We start from the raw sequence: 23,933 nt of genomic DNA on the forward strand, positions 1-23,933 counted from the left end.
CCAGTAATGAATGAAATGGAAAGACCCTCATCTGTTTGTGTTTTTTATTACAACTTTGCTTTAAATCTTCATCATAAGGAGTCATTAGCATTACATATATGCCAGCCTTAAGCACATGAAACTCCAAAGGTGAATCAGCAAGGCAGCACTGCTATTCTACCTCTCATCCTCTGTAGCAGCATTTAGTCTCTCTTTTCTTCTTCTTTCTTTTTATATTGCAGAATAAGAGCTGAAGTTCAATAATGACTAATTCATAGTTTCCCTCCACAGAAAATTCTGGGTTAAAATAACATCACTTTGGCAAGGGCAAATAACTTTGTTAGTACTTTAATTCCTGCAGCACCAAAACCTTGCTGCTTTGGATGCAGCCTTGCATGTGATTGCATGCAGCCTTGGATGTGAAATCATGGATATCCTGAACTGCTGTATAAGTGATCTATGGCTGCTCAGCTAGATTTCCTGTATGTACTGCTACCCTATATTGAAAAGTCCAGGCCACTTTTTGTTTAGCATTGACTTGCTAGAAAAAATCTTTTGCAGAAAAAAAATATAAGAAGAACACAGAGGAACTGCATATGGAATTATACAGTTGCCAATGTGTATTTAAACTGTTGAGAAAATGAGGCCTTTCCAAAAAAAGTATTTGCTTTTTTCTCTACACATTTAGGGAATATGTATTTTAAGTTTGTTGTTTTAAGTTGGATCAAGGTAAACTCTAGGCTGAGCCAAACTCCCTCGATACACCTTAGCACCAGCTGCAGCAGCACTGATTAGCTGAGCCCTAAGACACCTGAAGACACTTGAATCATTCTGTAACTACACCTGGAGAGCATATAAAGTAGCATAGGGCACATCAAATGGCACCAGCCAGCCCTGGAAGGCAAATGTAGGGTCCTTTGTCATGTCTGTATCTAGTGTAATGTAGGGAGTTCTGACTCAATTTTTATTTGCATATAATGTAATGTTAAACATCTCCTCAGTACTCTACCAACATTTAATCCAGTGGACACAATTTTGTACTCTCCTGCTGGACCCAGTCTGGCTTGCACCATTTCAGAGACATTAAGCAGCAAACTCTAAGTACACTGTAGCCTTTGGCTTGTGGAAATCAAGCTCTGCTTTAATATAAAGCATTAAAATCAGTAGGCAAAACCAGTGGGTTTTAGCCTGGTTTTAATATTTCTAAATACGAAATACATAAAAAAATAAAAATATCTAGAACTTTCTGGGAAGGGCAGTACAAGCGCTAAATAAAGAAGCACTGAACATCGCTGCTCATACACTGAAAGCACATCTGTGACTGCCGTGTGGCACATAAACCCCCAGGCTAGTGCTAAACCTGGATCAGCTGGGTTATTAATAACAGCACTGGGCCAGCAGTGTCTTGAGTATAGACTGATCTATCATGCTTCCTGGGTAAGTCTGCAACTTAAACTAAGCTTTCTGCAGTTGTAACTAGACCACCACTGAACAAGAGTTTGGTGATATAAAGCTTATGCAAATAATCTCTGCAGTATGATTATTGAAATACCAAGATGCTATGGATTTATATTATGTTTAGATCAATCAAGGAGGATGCTAAGGCTTACATCTGGATCCAGGGGCCTAAACTTCCTTAGTCTCAAGAATCAGAAATTTTGTAAAACATGTTCTGCTTGAGAGATGCCTACCATATTGAATGAAATCTTCTAAAAATGTGCAGTTTCTGTTGTATCATTACGTAAGTCCCTTCTAGATTAGAACTTGATGTAAAACAAGAGAAAGGTTTTTGGTCCACTATCTGATTTCAGAGGTGTGATGTTAGCAGGTTGCATAGCCAGTCTCCTGCACCAGACATAAGGGCTAGTTCTGATTGATTGATGTATTGCAATATGAAGTACTGCATCATCTAACTTCTAGGCACTTAAACTAGTTGACAGACTTGATATCAAGTTGTTAGCTAGATATTTTGTATTTCTGTAAAGATTTAGATACTGAAGCATTAAATTAGAGAAATCTGCACTCTGCATGAGATGCTCATTCAAAGCAGGCAAAGTCAGACTCCTTTTTGTGGCTTTACCTTATTATGACCTGGATAAAGGGTTTACAGAGAGAAACACTTTCCTGAGGGTTGGTCTGAAGGTTGATCCTAAGTGCTTTCTCTCAACAGATGATCTCCTTGTACCAACGTTCTGGGTTAAGTTCACTGACTTGTCTCTATTCTAGTCTTTTTTGTTCCTAAGTAGATTGGCAATCACATTTTCTGCCTTTCAAAGAGCTTTCCAGCTAGTAGGCTGCAGCATACTCAATTCTGTACAGCAGAAACTGAAACAGTTTGAAAACTTTCTGTTAGAAATATAGAATCTGAAGATTTGAGATGACACTTCATCTCTGCCCCCCCCAGCTATGGTGTAGATGAGGGAATGTTTTGAAGATCTGCATCTTGTTCTAAGCATGGAAAGGAGGATTTACTCTTTCTATTCGTAATTGTTTAACTGTATTTTCAACATAAACCATGCTCTGCTCTTGATTTATAATATGAAACACACTTTTTTTTTGTCTAAAATAATTCAGAATTTTTTATCTTTACAGACTTTTTTGTTATACAGAAACAAGGCCATGCAGAAGATATAATGATTCTAAGTCAACATTTTCTTTGGGTGCTGTGCTTTAGAACTTATTTTCCATTATTTGTCTTCCTGCAACAAGATAAAAATTCTTGTAGAACAGAACAGTTGTAACAGTATTCTGACAAGTCCAATTTATACGGCGCATTGTCACAAAAGAATATGTAAGAAAATGAGGAATGGCTATCTAAATGTACTCATACACTTTTGAAACTCCTTGCAGGAGCTAGAACAACATACTATTAAAACTCTAAATATATATTCAATATGTGTGTTTTTAAATAAAACTTCATAAATATGCAAATTTAAGATAAACAAATACAGAATAAAATACACTAAGAAACTGATATGTAGACAAAGGTTTATTTACACCATACAACATTTTAAATATTTTATACACAGCTGCAGCAGAGAAAGCTACTCTGAGCTTTCCAGAGAAAACTGCAATAATAAAGATGTGAAATATATTATTCATATAAAAGTGAGATTATTACTTTATTGCATTTAAAGCAATGAAGAATGTAGCTCAACAGACATTCATTTAATGACAAAACCTTTGCTTTTATATTATAAAGTAAAAAGTGTAGTAATGGCCAAACAGACTGTTATAAACTTTAAAAACTGCATAAATATATACATTGTGCTTCATGGTGAAGTTTTTTGAAAACTAAACCAAATGAAGCTGTTACAACATGAATCGTTGCTTGAGGTTTATCTATAAAGATTACCTTACAAATCCATTCCACGGGTACTTACAACACACGATGGTAAGAATTGTACACCTGGTTCTCCACTAGCTGCACTAGTGGGAATATACTGTACGAAAAAAAACACTGACATTTGGCACAGGAAGAGCCTGACATAAAGTAGTCACAATGTTCAGACAGGAGTGTCAGGCTTCCCAAAGTCTCTTTATTGTCAGTGCAATTAATTATTTTTGTTTTGTTCAGTTTGTTTTTGTTAAACTTCTGTTTGAAAGTCACCTTCTTGCACATCTAAAGGCAAGTTCAGACACTTCTCCCATTCTGCTGGTCTGAGTTCTAAAGCATCTTTTGCCTCTGTGTCTAATACATTTATCGTTGTATAGTGTTGGTAGTCACCTGTGGTTTTGAAACTCTCCCATGGAGCCTTGCTTGGTGCTGAGTTCTCCTGAAGACCAAAGAAAGAAGAATTAAAACCGAGGATGAACTAAGGTGTTTTTCACTTATACGGCTGATTGTTAATGCGGTCTCATGAGACACAGAAGGCAGAGAGGGGAAATGGATTTGCAGGGAGCCAGGCTGGCAAGTGTTCAGCACCCTTGTGACTGTCTCTGTGAACAATCAACACTTTGGCAGGCTCCTCACCTGAGCTGCCAGCTAAACCCTTTCTTTCACAAGAGCCAATGTATGTGAGGAATGGCAGAGTGATCCAGTACCAATAGCCATCTCTTTAATAGCAGTTGTCTAGAAAAGTGGGAGAAGAGAAGGGAAAGGTAATTGAGAAGAGCTTGCTGCCTGAAATATAGAGTGGTTTGAAACAGAGATTGCCAGCTGGATTTTAAATTGGGGCAGGTGCATGACAGAACCACTGAAACCTAGTCCTTGAAAATGCTGTGAGAGTCACCTTGCTTTACAGGCTGATGAGCTCATGTGTATTAGGATTAATGTGTTGAAAGCTGTTTATTTTCAACTGAATGAATTTTTTTTTGAATGCTAAGTTTTATAAAGTAAAAGACATCATGGACTAAGACTAATTTAATTAGTGATTTCTGCTGTATAATGTTGGGTGGGACTTAGTTGCCAAACCCTATAATTTTTACTCCATCTTAGATGACTTTGAATTTTCTGCTGGATCTCTATCTTTCATGAGAGGTGCAGATCTCCTGTGTCATCACTGCCTGTATCATAACATCGATTAAGATACTTGAGGCCATCTAAAATAGCCTAAGATGCCTATATTTAGGTACCTGGATCACTCTCTGATTCTCACAGATAGATCATTCCTCTAGACAGCTTTTATTAGCAGACCTTTCAAGAACAGAGCGCTGATGTGAGACAGAGTAAACACAACTCTTCCACTGAGATTCCCTTTGAGATTTTGAATTAATTCAAGCTTAACATGGATGGCAAATCTCAAATAGGGAGGCAAATACAGACTTTGGATGTCAGTAGGGGGAGTGAGTGAGAACTGGGTGCAAAATAACACATATCACAGCTAAAGGTTCATCAAGGAATCAGGGCCAAATTTCTGCTGGATTAAGATGATGTAAATGATGTATATCCATTGGCCTCACATCTGCTTAATATCTCTTCTTCATGTCTGAGAGCAGCTCTTCTGAAAAAGTTATAGAATACAATGATTCTAGCTCAGTTCCATTCAATATACAGTTTTCGCATTATAAAATTATATATACATTTATTACTAATGATAATATTACAGCTAACAAATATGTCACACTAAATCAGCAGTTTTAATTAGGCAGAATGAACTATTTCCTTGCTCTCATCAGGTGTAGTCAGGGTGTTATGCATGCGTGTATGAGTGTGTGTGTATAAATTTGAGTTATGATGATAGCAGAGTCAACTCAGGATGAATTTAATTTTTGCTTTTTCTATGGTAAATATTTATAAACCTGCTATGAAAAAGATGCAGCTTTGCAGAGACCCTGTGTGCTTTCTGGATCATCTCATGCACAGGTAAATCTAGCTGGACTTGTTTATAGTAGCTAATTTAATATCTGCTTGTCTAACTAGAGGAAAAGCCCTATTGGCCAAATTACATTAGTGAGCTGCTTTCTCTACACAAAGTCCTGTAGACTTGGTAGGCACATACAGATCTGAAATGTGTTCCCTACAGTTCAGTTACTTGTCTTCTATAATGATGTCAGTCAGTGAGTTGTGGTCTAGTTGTAAAACTTAATGAGTGTTGTCATAGGTTAGATTACTGAAAATATCCTTTGTTCTACTTTCTGAGGCTATATAAAGGTAGCACAGAGTGAGGTCTTCTTGGGAAATACACTGGATTCAAGGGACTCTTGTCAAGGATATATCATATTTTAAATATTTAAGAAGGAAAACTTACCATACTGCCTGATTTTGGTACATCCCGAAATCTGTCCAGTGTCTGAAATTTCTGATTTAACTCTTGAAACAATTCCATGTGCCTCTTTCTGGTATGCATGACCTTCTGCAAAATGAAACATAATTGCTCATATTTATAATCAAATCTGGGCTTTTTTAGGGGAAGCATTATTTTCCCCAGCATAATAAAGTAAATTGAATTTGGCAGGGCCATCTTTTCCCAGTAGACTCAAACAATGGAAGTGAATTGCACCAAGCCTTCTCTCTTCTCTGTTTAATGTTCTTCCTGTACACAAGAGGCTGGTTTTACCCCATATTTATTGTGTTGTTGAAACTAAGGGACGCTGGGTTTGTGCTAGCCTAGATGTATTTTGAAAGTGATGGCAGTTTCTCAGATGGCTATTTCTCTTGCACATTAGCAGTATTTTCTAGAATTTCTGTTTTCAGCATGGATGCTTATTTTTTAATTTCTGTAGGAATACAACAGAAGTTAGTAATGGTTCCTACGGGAATAATTTTTATGAGAGCACTAAACTTGGACATCCTGGTCCAAAATGGAAAAGCACAAAATGTTATGTCTTTTTATGACATCTTTTGTCATTCAGATCATCCTAAAATGCAGTTGGAATGACAGAGTTTTTCAATTTTACTTGATTTCTTTTTCATGGTCTGGCCAATTGGAAACCACCCTCCCTCCAGCCCATGCACAGGGCACTCTTCCACAGAAACTAATTATATGGCACCCATATGCAAGAGGTGGGGACTCCAGACAGTGCCCACAGTTAGAGGAGCCCTCAGCCTTGGCAGCTACATAGAGAGTGAAGCCAGTTTTCAAGCCTACGACTGTCAAGCATACTATGTAAGCTGTTTCCAAACAAGTTCACGCTCAGCTATGGCTTCAGACCAGCCTCTGGAGCAAAGCTGAAGGCTGCTTACTGTTCAAGCAATCTCATGGTTCTGTGGTCTGGGTGGACAGGGCACAGGAGGGATTGAGGATGTGTCACCGCAGTCCAACAGCAGACAGGCTTAACTTGGCTTTTCTTAAGCTTTTATAACTGCTTAAACTTGAGTTACAGCCAGGGCAGCAGCCAATACTGTTCATAGAAAAGATGCAGGACACCAGTCTCTATGCATGTCTACTAATTGTAAAGCCTGATTTTTCCCTGGCATTGTACATGACAAACCCTGAAAACTTATGCAGTGCCTGAATGTGACCCTTCCCAGCAAGTAACGCTTCTGCCAAGTCTGTGTTGCTACCTCTTAATATGGAATGGCAGTAGCTGACCCTCAAATAATGTTTAACCAATACCAATTTTAAATTTTATCTTTTATTTTCATTCTGTGTTTATAAATCTCATGAAATGTGGCTGCTCCCTTGGCCATGCATTTCTACAGCTATGTTGTAGTAGCCATATAATCCTTAATATAGCTACACCGTAACTTCAGAACTTGTTTCACTTCTGAGAACAGGAAATTGGCACCATTATTCACAAAAGAGACATGAGATACAGCAGCAATTAAAGACCTATTAACTTAACAAGAGTTGTGGGGTGAATAATGGAAACAATTTTGCAGGATTTGGTGAGGAACTATTTGCAAAATGTAATTTAACTAAAGATAGCTGATTTAAATTTATGAGGGGAGTTTCACTTAAGTGACTTCCTAGTGATTCTTTTAAGCTATTGCTGTTATGGTAGACTTGGATATGTAGCAAATTTCATATACATAGAATTGAAAAAAGAAAGGTTCTGCCTCAGAGATTATTATTGGCTGAAATAAGGAGACATGCTCATGGGGATAAAATGGATTTGGTAGGTTAAAGTACTGGCTCTAGAAGCAGGAAATAGCCTATGACAGTGAAACAAGTGCCTCCAGTTGGAAACTTTTTAATAGAAGGCTAGGAATATAGAGAATGATGCTTTCTGATATTTTTTCTGAATCGTGTACCCAAGAATTCGTTAAATAGCAAAGATGAATAATGCAAATGTCTTACTCAGTTCATTACATTATTCCTGAGGAGAAGCAGGTGGGAGGAGAAATTAAACACTTGCAGTGGGAAGTCTGCTAGAAAAAGGCTTTAAATTTTCTTCTTAATAGCAGAATGACTCGTATGCACACGTACCTATGGATCTTTTGGTTTCTTCGTGTTTTCCTGGCTTTCATTCCATAATTCCTACCCACTGACACCCACCTCTCCCCACTGCTTATAAAGAACAATCTTTCTTGTTCAGGTGCAGTACCTTAAGTACCTTAAGGTGCAGTACCTTAAATTTTCTTTAACTCTTATAGATTCCTTTAAAATTCCTTATTAGAAAGCACCATGTTATCTCCTTTTTAGAAAATCATAGAATCATAGGACCATAGAATAGTTAAGGTTGGAAAGGACCTTAAGATCATCTAGTTCCAACCCAACCTCACACTAAACCATGTCACCCAAGGCTCCGTCCAACCTGGCCTTGAACATTGCCAGGGATGGAGCATTCACAGCTTCCTGGGCAACCCATTCCTATTGTGTAATTCCTTCTCCATTATGAGAAAACCCACAAAGTATTTGCAGGGGTTTAATCTGTTTTCTCTGTTACATGGTTTATGTGGAAAATACAGCTTTACTAATATTAGGAATACCTAAGTTTTATCAATACAGAGCTAGAGATCTAGATCAATATATGCTAGGTTGATTGTTGTAGCATCAGAACCTGAACAGAATGTGAAGATGCTTCTAAGGCTGTCCTTTGAAAGCACACCTTCTTTAGGTGCACCTAACGGACATTAATTTGTCCATTAATGACACATCCCCTACAGAAGCACCCGAGTCAGCAAAATTAGTTAGACCACAGACACACATCTTGTGGTCTTTCCTGCAGGTTTTATAACTCTTGTGCCCCATACCTGTAAAGGGGTCAGACTGAACTGACACCCCCTCCACGTTTCTATATCCACTCACAAGTAACATCAGATATGTGTTTTGAAAGACTAAGCCTTAGTGACGAGCATCCACTTTCAGAAGAGTATTCAGTGTGTGAATGGCTATCATCAAGAAGGGAAGGACTTAAATATGACTCTGTACCCAGCATCCTTTTTTTATTTGTGACAGGGTTTTAGCTGAACTCTAGATCAAGCACAAATACTCTCATGGAGATTTGTGGTCAATCTTATGAATAACAATAATATTAATAATTCTTCTTCAATTTGACTTGGAGATTTTATGTATTGCCACAGGTAAAAATGCTCTCAAATATTGTATGAAACAGCTAAGAGAAAAGAACAGATGGGGGAATGCCTTCCCAGCCCTACAATGGAAACCTGCTGTGTTTTCAAGATGTTATAGGTATGATCAGTTGCCAAATTTAGGAACAGGAAAGGATTTTTCCCTGAAGGCATATTTTTTTTCACCTTTATCTTCAAGAGATATCTTCAGGTTTGGAAGAGAATGATTTTATAACTGTCATGTGAGTTCGCAATGTTGTTACAATAAACACCTATTGCAGATAAAATTCTGAAAGAATGCAGATCTGGCCATTAATGATCAATTTAGTATTATTGCTGGTGAGAGTCTACTGCTCTGTGGAAAGAAAATAAGACATTCTGGTATTCACACTTGTTCTGTGTATCCTTGCTCTCCCTTATGGGTGGAGCACAAAAAAGAGATACAGATTACTTGAATCCTGGGGAGTAGGGCAATAAAGCACTTTTCTATATTATTTGGCATAAATGTTACTACCATAATAGATCCTACGAATGCCTCATAGAAAGGGCATGGTGGGGGATATCCAGGATTCAGATCATCTTGTAGAATTTAACGGTAATTATGATCTTGAATCTTCAAAATACATGCCAATATTACAGTTCAACTCTTGTACATTTTTTTTTAAGTGTCAGTACACACCTATTAAAAAGCCCTCCCAGGATTTTCCACACCATCTGTATTTCTTTTCAAATAATTAGAATGAATTTTATTTGATTTGACTGCTAAGTATTAGTGCTAAGACTTCATGAAAGAGCTACCTTTCCAGTTTTAGGAAAAAACACAAAATAATGGCTGGAGTTGGAGGGCACTTCTCTGGGGTTACAACAGGCAGAAGAAGCAAGTATCCAAAAAACCCAGACTGCCCCATCCTGGTCAAGTTTTTGATATTGAACTGCATGTATAAGTCTAAACTAATCCTTGATAATAGCAAGAAAATAGCTGTAAAGCAGTTACATGTTGACTGTTCACTTTAGCAAACTTTGAAGTTCAACTATATTAGTGTTTTGCTGGCCAGTTTGGATATCATCTTTTTCTCTCCCTATTTGTTTGACTGGAGACGTAGGTTTTCTATAACACTACCCGGCACAGTTACACGACTTCTATTATTTATAGTCCATTGCAAAGGGCCTTAGAACTGCATCTGTATTTCTACATATATTGGAGATAACAGAGAAAAAGAGTATTTTATGGTCTTGGGTAAGTTGCACAGTTGTAGTCTGCCTCTGTTCATACTATATAGCAGCTGGCTTTGAGTTTCATCTGTGGCCCTCAGGAAAAAATGGCTTTTTTTGATTTCTTAGTTTTTACCTCAAATTGTCTATGTTGAGTGTTGTACTACAGCCCACTGGCACAGTATTTACTTTTTTTTTCTTATTTTTTTTTATTTTAACTATGAAACTGTGACTCTGCAGTAGTAAGTCAAACATGTTCAAGACTATTCTCCGGCTCCATCTAGCATAGAATGTTCTCTGTGAATGCCACTAAATTCTCTTAGTCTCTAAAATAGGAAGCTTACAAGCAAATTGCCTAGTTTGAACAGTACGTAGGTTGCACTGGTTTCCTAAGGACATTACAGGAACTGTTTGGAGAGACAAGGGTGGTCCAGAATAAAGATGGTGAAGATCATTTTAAAATTTCATCCATATAAGACCTGGCATTTTGGCAGCCAGCAATATTTCTCCAAATGTCTAATTTAGTAAGATTGGTGTAGCCTGAGGGTTTGTCTTGTATGGATGTAGAAAGAAGTGTGAGAGGTTGAGGCTGTAGAGACTGCTGAGTGTTAAAAGGAAAAAGGAAGCAGGGAGCCAAGCTTGACACAGTCTTTTCCATACTTATACTTAGCATTCGTTATCTTCAGAACCACATCCACAGCATATGTTGTCCTCAGAATTGTGGAAGGATGTTATCTCAAAGAGTGCCAGCTGGCACTGATCAGAGACAAAGCAGAGAAAGTGTTAAACATTTAAGTAGTATGGCAGATCACTCTAGCTTGACCTCACCTCCAGGTTCCATTCTGTTTCGCAGTCAAGCTCCTCTGAAGTATTAGTATAGCAGCATTTTGGCCACACAACACTATCTCAATTCCCTTCCTCAGGATGTGGCTATTTGAACAATTTGTAGCTTTTTTTTTTACTTTACCTCAGAGAGACAGCCATGCTGTGTGTGAGAACACAGGAAAGCCTGCAGGCTTAATCAGAGGACCCATAAAACACGGAGGTGAGATAGGTTTAGTCCAAATCAGTACTTCTAAAACACAGCAGCAACTGGTGCAATATCATTGCCACTCTCAGTTCCCCAGCAGTCACTCCCAATGGCCCCATCCTTCCCTTTTTACAAACAAATGCATTTTCCTGCATTATAATCATACTTCTGAAAATATTAGGCCATGGAGCAACAACAGTGCAAGCAAGGCAAGAAAGAACAGAATGTGCACCGCTTTGTTAGTGTTTATTTCATGTTGGATTACGCTTTCCTGAGTGAGAGGAAGAATGTTTTAGTATCTGTTGCCACAGAGAATGTTCTCATAGTCAATGGCATGATATTCCTACCTTTCAATAAAGAACAGTAAAATCCATAATTCTGTATATCACTATAATTATAAAACTTCTGTTCACATTGCTTAGTTTGATTTTAGAATTGCTTTCATCTCAGATTTTTGCTTTTGATTCATGTTCTTCATTTCTATGCATTTATCCTAATGCATATTTAGAATAAGCTTTCAATTTTATTTTCCTTAAACTTTCCGTGTATTATTTGAGATGTTGCATGTTGGCTTAAAGTAGCTATAGTCTCTCAGGGAAAACTACATAAGGGTTTCAGATGTGATGTTAAACTACCAAGAAGCCACAATCAGACATGGATGGTCAGCATTTCAGTATTGGTCAGCAAAAGCAGGTCACCAAAGCAAACCCTCCTCTCATTGCAAGGCTTCTATTACCACTGCTATGACTGAATTTTGGTAGTTCCGCCTCTTTCTCTTATATGGACTAGAATGTAAAATCTGAAATTACATTTATTGTGCTTACAGCCCAAATAATAATAACAAAATGTGCCTTTGTACATGCAGACAGGGTAATTTTTAAAGTTATGGTTGATACCCACTGATCTTTGGATATTAAAGTTTAGCCCGAGATCTGCAGGCTCCATGCAACTATGATCAGCTTCTCTGGAGTCACCCATAATTTATATCAAACTATTAATACATATGAACAGACAACCTGTGCAAAACCCCCAAATAATTAACATCCCCTTGAAAACTAATTCATGTATTCTTCTGGTAGAGAGTAGAGAGGAAAAACCTCAAACAAAAAAAAAACTCTAACAGATTTAATCATACTTACTGAGATAGAACAAAATGGTCATTAACTAACACAATAAAACTTTCTCACTCAGCAAGGCTTGTGTCTGAAATTGTACATGTCCGACCTAAAGAATCTTACTTGAGCTTGATTTTTTTATATAGCATGTGATCTATAAACTTAAACGAAGGCAGCACTTCATAGTTCAGAATTTGTCACCTTCATAATCACTATTTGTATTTGGATCTCATATGCCAGTAAATAAGTATTGCGGAAAAAGAGATAGAACAAATGATTGAGAATCTCTTGAACAAAGCCACCTTCTGCAACATGGCCTGTCCTACAGAAGTGTCACACTTCAATAGATAGATAGCCAGCAAAAAACAAACTGAAATAAAACCAAAACCAACAAAAAAAACAAAAAAAAAAACAACCAACCCAGATGAAAATGAAGAGGCAGAAAATTTAAGAACTGAAACCATGATGGTTAATATTGCAATATGACAGGTTGATCTCAGAATATTTTATAAACAAGTTGCACCAAAGTAGTTTTAATGAATTGTTCATCATGTTCTGTACAGTACCAATTGAACAACCCTATGCCACCTACTACGCTGAAGATTTCATGTTTACTTTTAGGGAAATACCTTTAATAATCAGGAATAATTCAGTAAAACTTACTTCAAAGTCAAGGTCCGAATAACGTGATTTTCTTCTCTATTAAGCAATAAAAAAAGAAAGAAAAAAGAGGTTGTATTAACAAGGGGACTATTCACCAAATTATATTAATGAGTCTAAATAACATTCTTGTTTTCGTTTCAGGTATATGTTAGGTATTTTTATAAGAGGCTGTAGATTTTATGTTGATAATTTAAGATTAATGCATGACTTTGCATAGAGTTTATTAGACCACTATCATATTCTTTTTTTCTGAAATAAACCAGACTGCATTTCACTGGGATGAATAATACACATGTTATTTGCATTCAATTGAACCTCTTGGTTTATAAAATATATCTCTTTCTATGCTTTCTTTGGTATTTGCAAATTAACATCATATCTATATTTTTTACACAGCTATCTATACATATATATGATATAGATTTTTATAGATACATAGAAATTGATTCTTTCCTACATCAGGCTTACATTGGTACAACTCCATTGATTTTAATGGAATAAATGAAAGCAAAATCAAGCCAAAGCCATCTACACTTTCTATAGCTTCAGCTTGTTTGTTTGCAATGACAATCTAGATGGAGAAAGCAATGATATTTTTACAGTTATGACAAATCTGATTCAAAGCATCTGATATAAAGCAAAAATGATTTACTAGTGAAGTAATCACTTCTATAAAATGCAACAGAATATGATTGCTTAGACATACCATAAATAATTTAGCACTTTTTTTTGTACAGATTCTAAAAAACCCCAATTATAAAGTCAAATTATATCAGAAAGAAGCAGAAATATTATAAAGAACAGATAAAAATATATTTGTTCTCCTAAGGTTGGAAATTGAACAGCTTGCAATAGACTAAAAAGATGTAGAAAGAAGCAGCTAAGTTGGAAGAGCTGAGAGGAGTGCAAAGAACATGCAAATGGAAAGAAAAGATACATTCCACTTCAGGAAGGATTGTTAAAGGAAAGGAAAAGTACCCTAAAAAAAGAAAAAAGCTCGCTGCTACAGTCTAACCCTAATTTTTGTGGTAGGATAGGATGACTTTAAGCCATGGTAAAGGAACCTTTTCAAAAAATTGCACCTAATTTCTGCAGTAAGATACAAGTCAAACCCATTAAGTCATGAAGAGTAATGTTACTGACTGTGTTAGACTGATTTTGTTTGGCTTAACAAATATGGAGGGTTTAGTAAGCTGTATTTTTTTCCTTGCAATTCAAAGAATAATTTTACAAGTCTTTCAGTTGCAGAAAATGGATGGTCTCTGATCCCTTGATAATACCACTTTGTCATAGGTTGTCTGGTTTTGTACTAAAATTTTGATTCTCCAATCCACAATAATATGAAGAATATCACTGTAGCACTGTTGACAGACTCTGATGCCTAAAGAGCTGGGAGGCAGTATAAAAGCACAGTCTATAATACAATTAGCACAACCACCACCACCAAGCTTTTGAGAAGTAATATTTAATCAGCAAGGCTTCATTTAACCTAGCACACTTTAAAGAGATTATTTAAAAAAAAAAATTTTCAAAAGTAATGAAAGCACAAAAACGACGAAGGTCTTCGGGGTAAGAAAAATATGAGGGCCAGATTCTCAAAAGCCCGGATTCTCAAACCAGCTAAGCTCTTACTTCTTATTCATAGTAAAAGAGCCACGGTACTAGTGTACCTTTGACATCTGCCTTCATCATCCATCAGTAAATCAGCACCCGAAGAAATGTATACATTTGTAATGATGAAGGATCTATTTTTAATGTGTAATTAGAGCACATCTACTACTGTAAAGGCTCAGTAGTTTCAAAAGAAATGCACAGCAGATAATGAGGTGAAGTTTACAGGAGTAGCTTTGAAAAATGCTTGTAAAATCTAAGCTACAGTTTAGTAATAATCCTCATACCATTGAACTGTCTGACTGAGAACTCTAAGTGAAAACATGGAAGATTTAAGAGAAATGTGTAGTTTGCTGGATACTGTGATTTATAAAACTGGAACATTTGTATTTTGCCTTAGATCTCCTTGACCATAGTGAAAAATTCCTGGCATAGTTGGATTATTAGGTTCTGCATCAGACATCTCTAGCACTGTAAAAGGACATATTTAACAGACTACAACATATTTAACTGTGCTATTGTCAGAAAGAGGCAACTATTGCAATTTTGCTGTTAGATCACACCAGTTATGACTGAGCAGGTCATACCACAGGTTTATCTCAGTGAGGATTTCTCTAAGGCTCAACAAGAATCTATCACATTTATTTTAAATTTATATAGTGAAGAACATCTGTTCTGTGCTTGTGCTTCACTTTTTTCCATGGCTGCATACAGTGAATTGCAGTTTAAGTGCTATCAGAGCCTATTCTCCTAAGACATGAAAAGTATGTAACTGCCACAGGTCCGAACAGTAGCAAGCCAAGTTCTGTGAGTTCCTGGAAAACAAAGGATGCTGGTTATGAAGGTGATCCCGCACCAGTGAAAGTTATTTGCAGTATTGTTGCTGACACCATGACGTATATGATCAGGTCCTCCTGGCTACCTACCTGGCCTTGAAATAACTGCAGTGGTGGGTTTGGGGTTTTTTTTGTTTGTTGTTTTGTTTTGTTTTTTTTTTTTGTTTTTTTTTTGAGAGAGAGGGAACATATTCAGAAGCATTAAGTAGTTGGGAATCTTACAAGGTTGGAATAGTTTTTCTTCGGTCCAAATTGAAAATTGTCATTTTACTCAATTCTTCCCCTGTTTCTGTATGATATGCGTAAACTATGCAAATCATTACTTTAATTGTGATCGCATAAGAAATTATTTTCTTATATGAAGCTTATTTGTTATGTCTCTTTTGTCTGAGAAAAATGGGGTTTTCCACACATACCTAAATGATTTCAGAAATCAACCATCTGGCTCATTCCACAATTTAAATTAAGAAAAGGTATCAGCTGAATGGAGTAAAGGTGTGTGGGGGAATCTCTTGCATCAAATGAGCTGCTGAACTGGTTGCATCAGTATGTTTCTTTTCAAGAAGCTGTTCCTTTTACCCACTTGCAAACATGAGAATTATTTTAGCCAACATAAAAAATTGACCAGAAGCCGGTGTTTTTTTCAAAGATCAGTTTGGGGTCCACTTTAGTATTAACATTAGTAGAATATAAATAAAAAAATATCTGTAAAGCATAATATCTATAGTATGCCTCATATCTTCTTTTGTATTTGTCCAGGTTCTGCAGTGGTGTTTCAGGAATGAGGACAAGTATAGAGAGACATTTTGCTACAATACCCTCCCTAATCCTTAAGAACTTTAGGAATTTCCTTGGGAGGAACTTACTCTATTGAGTTTAATACAACTTTTTTACAGCATTCTATTAGTCTAATCATGTTTTATAGTTATTCCTAATTATGACACACAAAATATGTTGGGGTAGTGAATTCCATAATTTAAATATGTATAACATGACAAAGGAAATTACATCTTTTTTTATTCCTTAGTCATTTCATTTGATGCCTCTGGTTTTTATATTATAGGAAATATGAATAACTGCTCCCTATTCACTACTCAGTCATCTGTTCTTCAATCGGAAGAGCCCTAAATGCTGGAGACCTGCAAGGGTAACAAATACAGGGACTACCTAAAAAGCTGAAGACAAATGCAACTGTTCAGCAACAGGGAGCCCCTTCTAAACAACTCCAGCATCAGTTCTACACTGACAGAAGCCAAATCATGCCTGTAAACTGGGAAAATTTAAGAGAACAGCAGAAAGTGCTTTTAAAGAGTTAATAGCACTAGATGAAGAGGAAGGGAGAAAAAAGTGATACAGCTTGTTTAAATATTGGCTCTGGAAAAGGAAAGCACAGATACTTGTTCAGAAACCTAAGAAGGTTTCTGAACCAGTAAATAAAGCTGGTGTGAGAAAAACCTGAAAAGTTGTAATTCACAGAGAAATTTTTTGAAAAGGAATAAAGAAAATTTATGCAACTATACCATAATCTTCTAAGGAAAAGTTGCAGCCCTTTATTCTAGTGTTGAAGTTTGAGTATGTATTAGAGAAATATACTGTAGAAAATGTACTTGCATTGATAGAAGAGATGACCTGACAGGATTTTTTCCATCTCTGATTTCTACAGCTCTTTGGTCTTAATTGATAAAATCAATTTCATGGGGCAAAAAACCAAACCCTGCCCTTCATGCCAGGACCAAAGTGAAATTCTGTGAATAGAGGGTTGCAGTAGTAATTTATTTTAAACCAATTTTACTTTGTGCTAATCATATATAGCTTCTCTGTGTCATTCCAGAGCAACTTTAAACTGCTCGCTGAGGGACGAAAATAGAATACTGAAGAATAATTTCCATACACCAACATGCACTAATCTGTTGGCACCAGGAAAGAGCTGCTTTTACTAAATGACTAATAAAATTCCTCTCCATCTCTGTAAAATGACAAATGCCTGGTTTTCTCCTTATTCTAGTCTGCATTACAGCACTACCTGATTAATTATATGAGATGCTCCTGAAGATATATTGCATTGTGCAACACATAATTGAAACCAGAGATACCATATTATAGTGAGGGCTATAACCATGCTTCCATTAATACAAAGCCTTATTATCTGCAGTTTACAATTCAGTCTGAGATTAGATTTGACATACAAGATCTTAGCCTGGGGAGGACTTTTTCCTAGAACAAAATTAAGGGAAAATCTTTTTTGGCCCTCAGAGATATAAAAATGGAATGTGGATAGACAGTTTTGATTTAAAATGTCTTTTGCGTGTATATAACTGAAAAATACCTTAGTTTCTCCATAGAAGATTATTATGGCTATTAGTTCATAACATGAGCTAGACATAAAGCAAGTAAATTTTCATGAAAAAATGAAATAGCTTTTTAATGTGGGAATATTAATTCTCTAAAATATACTAGTGAATTCAGCACGTCAACACACAGCACAAATGTAATTTCAGAGATCTCAATTTAAAAGTAATTTAAAATTATTCTGCTTTGCTGCTCCTTTTCTTTATACAGTAACCTGCAAATGTATTTAGTCAATCAGCTGAACCCACTTGCTTTGTGTTTCTGAAGGGGAAACACGTAGCATTTTTTAAATATACAAGCAATTGAAAATATGTTTCTTAAGGATCATATATAGTTAAGTTAGCTGCTTATAATATAAAGTCTGAAATATATGTTACCCTTCATAATACTGACTAAAATTTTAGTTCTTTATATCTTCAGTTACGAGACTCAACTCTGCATGATTCTGCCCCCACGCCTGTATGGTAACCTGAAAATAAGGTGCATCAATTTCTGAAGTCAGAGGACTCTGCAACCTACACACTCAAGTGAAAGAAAGAGAGTGTTGTTATAGGGCTAGATTTCATTTCACTGACAGTCACAAAATTGGCAAGAACTGCCTCCACAGCTTATTGAAGAATGAAATGAGGAATGGGAGGCAGAGAAATCTGAGATACCAAATGCCTGAAAATAAATGCAATGTGGAAACATGACAATGAGGAAATTCCTGTGGTGCTCATCTTCTATATTTGTTCTCTTTTTCTCTCTCTTTTTACTTCTCATATCGTAAATCAAAATGACTTCACATCAATTTGGTTTTGTTCTGCCTGATGCTTTGGTACTTTATTGACCAGCTTGACTGTTTTGACTGTGTATTTATTCTCTCCTTTCCTGTTTGTTTTGTTTTTTTTTTTTAGTTTTTTGTTGTTTGGTTGGTTGTTTTGCTCTGTTTTTTTTTGTGGATTTTTGGGGGGAGTGGTTTTTTTCTTTTTTTTTTTTTTTCATTTTCTTGTTTGGGGGTTTTATTTGTTTAATTTTAGACCCTTTATCTTCTTGGCTGTAGCAGTATTTTTTTCCTGAAGTCCCCTGCCAGTGATATGGCCAAGGACCTCTGGAGCTGACTGCCTTTGAATGTCTTAAGTGCTCTGATGAATGAATACAGAAGGATTATTTGGGTCAGACAATCAGCTTCCATTCTAAGGGCTTTATGTCTTCATCCACATAAAAATCTCATAGCAGAAACTCAGAAAGAAAATAAAGAAGGAAGATATGAGACTGGAAAGAAAATTCCAGCTGTTTACCTGGCAAACAATTTGGGAAGTGCTTTCCTTCCTGTTCTTACAGAACAGATGCTCTTTCTTCCCTTTAATAAATAGTTTTATTTTCTGCCTTTGCATAGCCTTCATCTTAAAAATAGCTAAAAGTCTTTGTCTCCATTCAGGTTTTTTTCCATTTCTGCTCACATTACACTAGCCAAAATTCCTGTGAAGGAACCCTTCATTCTTCTTCTGCAAGGGTAATGATGCAAGTCTCCTCACATACTCAGGCAGCAGGTGTCTACTTCCTCTTGTATTTTTTCTTTACACAAGAAAAAGAAGTTAATTACTTATCCTGGCAGTCTATCTGTTGCACCTTCTTCCCCTATATTTAAACCTTCTAACCTTTCTCTGCATCTCAGTGGCTGGGAATGCACTACTTCACTTCAAAGTAATTTCATTTTCATGAGCACACCACTTTGAGTGTGCACTTCCAAAATAAAAACTGTTCCAGAAGAGTGTACAGGGAGTGCTTTCTTCATTAAAATTGAAACACTTTGAACTGAAGAAGCACACTCCACTTTGATGCCAAGGTAGCAAAGCCAGTTTTAATCCAAGCATATAAGGGATGTATAGGAGATTAGCCAGATGTTCAATTACTCCTCCTAAGAAACTCCATGATGTACTAATATGCCTGCCTTTGCCTATAATTGCAGGAGTTCTCTTGGGTACATACCAAATAACATAAAACCCCACTGATTTGCACATTTGGAATTTGCAGGTCCTTAAGTTTACACTTATGTATGCAATACTTGCATGTAAATATTATGGCATTCTCAGACTGTCTTTTGAAAGTGTATATGTAATATACACTTCATAGGTAATAAAGCATTTGATTGTTCCCAATGAAGTATTTTCTTGAGAGAAAAATATGCAGATATAAAAACTAGGAGAAAGTTTGAGAAGAAAGTTTGTGACACACTGTAGGATACAACTGACTAAATTTAGGACATCATAATTTTTGATGTTTATATCTAAACTAATCATTCTGGCTTCCTTTATCACACCTAAAAAGAAACATCTGCACTGAGGGCATGTGATTTTCTTTGTCCTGGAGTAGATGTCTAAAAGTGGTCTTAAAGTGCATATCATTGACCCTAAAGGGGATTCAAATACATAAAGCTCTTTTTGCATATCAGAAGGGGAATGCCTACATTTAGATATCTAATGGTAGGGGTGAAAGAACTCCCTGCAGAGTTAAAAGTCAGGACATATATTCTTGTACTGATACTATAGTTCTATTCCAAAGCATCCATCTTCAGTGATCATAATGAATACAAAGTTTAAATAAAAGAGAACATAAAAAGAAAACATAAAAATAATTTAGCTTTCACTTTACACAGCTTTGTTTTCTTGGCTATGTTTTTATTACTATATACACTTTTTAATTATTTGAATAGACACAATGTTCTAAGGGCTGATTATTTCTTTGAATGTGCAAAATACAGAAAATAATCAATTTAATGTATGTAGAAAGGTAAAGATATTACTCAAAAGCTATTTTTTTCAAACATGATTCTTTGAATGATAGTGCACATAGGTCTGTAAACTGATTCCTTCAAACACAGTACTCTTGTATTTCACTAGTAAGATGGAAATGAAATTTTAAAGAAATAATGTTATTTTAAGATGTGAAAAAAAATAAGCTTTATATTTTTTGAAGGGTCCTCTAATTCTGCTGGTTTGGTTTTATGGCCACAAAGACTACCATCCACCACAAAGCGAGTGGGCATATAAGAACTATTGTATATATGTCAATATATTGTATTTTACTGGGTGTCCAGTTGCAAACAGTTATGCCTGCAGCATTTTTGTGGCTTGAGGTATTTGTGGCATCATAATTGCACTTTTGAAATCAGAAGCTGGGTCAGATCTTGTCTGAAAATGAGTCACACAACATCTTAAGGTGTTCTGATAAGATGATAAATTATCTAACTGCTATATAAACTATTCCCATTATTATGTTCTTAATAGTTACTGACCTTAAATTAAATTAAAAGAAAAAGGAAGAATTGTGTTAACAGAGGTCACAACTACCTAAGTGCATTTTACTCACATGGTAGTTGACAATTAATGTGTAGTTATATGATAAAAATAATAGTATAACGCTAATTCCAGAGAAAGCACCTGGAAACATAAAGTGGAACACAGTGGAAGAACCCAACTCCCTGTATTATGCAGAAGACACAAAAGGAGGCCTTCACCAGCTGTCTTGGGACACCTCTGTTTCTTCAGGAAAATGAAAGGGGAACTGTCCCTATAGAGCAGAAATCCATGAACTTTTATGTTGGACTTCAGTTGGGACAGCAGTATGAGCAGAATGAGTGAGAGGATTCCTACCGCTCAACATCATCTCCTTTATTTTGTCCTGTCATGCTCTGTCTGCAAAAACATGGGGAGAATGATCTGAATTTCCTGCTGCAGTGTTTGCTTTTCCGTAGTGGCTGATAAAGCCTTGTCTTTTGAAAGGTCTTGAAATCTTTTAAAGTTATATTGTACTGGACATAAAAAAAAACTTGCCCTCCCTTCTTTGTTTTGTTTATGGCAGCAGTAAATTTAATCCAGCTGGTCAGTTTTAGCCAACTACATTTGGGGGCTTTACCTCAAGCCTTGCTTTTTACGCACTGCACATATGTAAAATACAATCACAGTTTTTATCTGGCTGGATCTGTTCATCTGAATCTGCTTGAGACATTGATTTTCTTCTATGTACATTTTTTTTTCATGTTCCTACCTTCAATTCATTGAAGTGCACCCTTATCAAAAGATGAAGTAATGTTATATAATCAAGTAGTGTTGAGAACCACAAAAGCAGACACAAAAGACAAAGCAGTTCCTTTCATTTCTGATCTGCCTAAAATCTGTTTTTTTCCTAATACTTTGGAATTATGCTAGGTTCAATAAGGTTTAACAACATAACTATTTACAGCTTTCTGGACCAAAATGCAGCTTTCTAAACCTAATATTTTTACAAAGGTAGAAGAGGCTAAATATTTGCTAGCATATTTTATTATATTTTACTACATATTCTACTTCATACTTAGTGGTCCCATCTGAGAATAAAAATTACATACAGAACAATGATTCAAATTTGGTGTCTAAATCCCATCTCAGAGGCAAGTTTAAAATATGAGACAAATGCAGTCAAAAAAAAGAATAAGGAGCAGTGCACTATACTCGGAGATTTTCAGCCATGTTTTCTGATGGCCTCAGGAATTGAAATTCTGTGTAGGATGAAGTGATTATTGTCCCAAATTTTACAAATTAAGTACGGTCTTATTTTTTTAGGTCTCCTAGATGGCCTTTATCACCAATGGGAAGAGAGAGGCATCACCAGGAGTAATTCAGACCTTAGGTGGAGTGGATGATATAGTGGCACATTTATCTTGTCAAGGAATTATGAATCTTCCCTAGATACCTCACCCATATGTCCAATCTTAACTGGACTGGATTTGAGCCCCTATATCTGACAAAAATGAATTGAAAGACAGTACGGTAGATAGGTAGGAGAAGATACTACAGGAAGGTGATCTTAGCTATCCTCCTTCTGGGGTTGCATTAAATTGGAGAAGCACTCCTTTGCACCACATGATATCTATTAACTAATATACCTGAGCTGAAGGAAGTAACTTCTTTAACAATGCAAACTTGCTTTGAAAGAGTCCGTCTGCCTGAGCACTAAGTGGGCAAGCACTTGCACTATCTTTTAGAAATGACTGAAAATTTGCCCCAAGATTTTACATATTCACTTTAGCAATAAACAAAAAGTAGATACTATTTGACTACTTGCAAAGCCTCATACTTCATTTTTCAATTTTTTTTTTTTTTTTTGTTAAATTATGTCTTGTAGAAACTTATGGTAGTACACACACAATATAAACAGCATGGAGAATATTTCACATTCAAAGCTGGTAAAGGCATCTCTTGAAAATAAACCAAGTTTGATCTTCTGCCCAAACTCTTCAGTCAATCCACACACAAAACTTCAACTCCATTTAAAAAGAAATATACATAAATATCCCCTATTTATGAAGCATTTGCTACAGTTCTCTCTCTGACAATTGAAAAGTCAGGTATAGTCTCTGTTTCTCTACACAGACGGGTCCAAATATTGTTGAGTAAAAGTTAATGGCAGTAAGTTTGCATACACAGTAGACTTTTTTTGCATCTGTAAGTTCTTTCAGGGATGAGTATGTTCCATGTTTTTCTCATTTGTCTTTTTCTTTCCCACCCAATGCTGGTGAAATGTATTTCTAATTCTTAAGGGGGTTTAATTATGAAATTAATTCCACCTCATTAGTGGTTTTGCATAAGTAAAAGCTGAACAGGAATGGCAGCGTTTGATACTTAGGTCTGAAGAAACAATATAAATTGTTTTCACTTTTATAGTGTTCAAATCCTACAGAGAGATTGTAGTAATGAACTGAATCCCTTTCAAAGGTTTTTCAGTTCACTTTTACAATCTGACTGGAATCTAGGATATGATGTCCACTTGCACCTATTGCACACATCAGTTGTACCAATGCCTGCACACACATGCAAACAATATTTAATCAGTAAATGGTAAACTATTGGCTGGAAAAATCCAAGATTTACATGAGTAAGAGCAGACTCAGACCTATCATATCTGAGAGAGATATGATTGTCAGCAATAAAATGGCAAATATTTTCAACTGCATGTGCTTGCAGGTAGGGTAAGTGATTATCACTTGTATCTTGCAGAAATAGCTTTTCTTCTCATAGCAACACAGTATTTTCCAGTGAACTTTACCTGGTAGGTCACGAAATCCTTTGCAGTCGTGTGGAATGTTAAATCTCCAGGACTATAGAGTTTCCTACAGACTGGCTCGGAAAATTTAATCTTGTTTTCTAGGTATAAACACTTCTGATAATAAGAGAAATAGGAACAGCAGTGTATGATCCCAAACAATAATTTATACTGAATTA

General features: G+C 36.1%; 1 protein-coding gene across 8 annotated transcripts in view; it reads right to left on the reverse strand.

Annotated features, from left to right (window-relative positions):
* Positions 1-2,955: 2,955 nt before the first annotated feature.
* The window catches only part of ADGRB3 (adhesion G protein-coupled receptor B3), a 468,139-nt gene continuing 447,161 nt past the window's right edge, over positions 2,956-23,933 (reverse strand). For 5 of the 8 annotated variants that reach the window (XM_057418854.1, XM_057418850.1, XM_057418851.1 and 2 more), the window contains 4 exons: positions 23,758-23,871; positions 12,896-12,931; positions 5,670-5,774; positions 2,956-3,755 (listed from right to left, as the gene is read on the reverse strand). In XM_057418854.1, the coding sequence (XP_057274837.1) occupies positions 3,567-3,755; positions 5,670-5,774; positions 12,896-12,931; positions 23,758-23,871 (444 nt within the window). In that variant the 3' untranslated portion in view covers positions 2,956-3,566. The remainder of the gene's footprint in view (positions 3,756-5,669; positions 5,775-12,895; positions 12,932-23,757; positions 23,872-23,933) is intronic. The other 3 variants (XM_057418855.1, XM_057418852.1, XM_057418856.1) reach the window with 2 other exon arrangements.

Source organism: Pezoporus wallicus, unplaced genomic scaffold, assembly GCF_028554395.1.
Source record: "Pezoporus wallicus isolate ANWC-B61680 ecotype Strahan unplaced genomic scaffold, APGP_CSIRO_Pwel_v1 contig_4901, whole genome shotgun sequence".
Classification (NCBI taxonomy): domain Eukaryota; kingdom Metazoa; phylum Chordata; class Aves; order Psittaciformes; family Psittacidae; genus Pezoporus; species Pezoporus wallicus.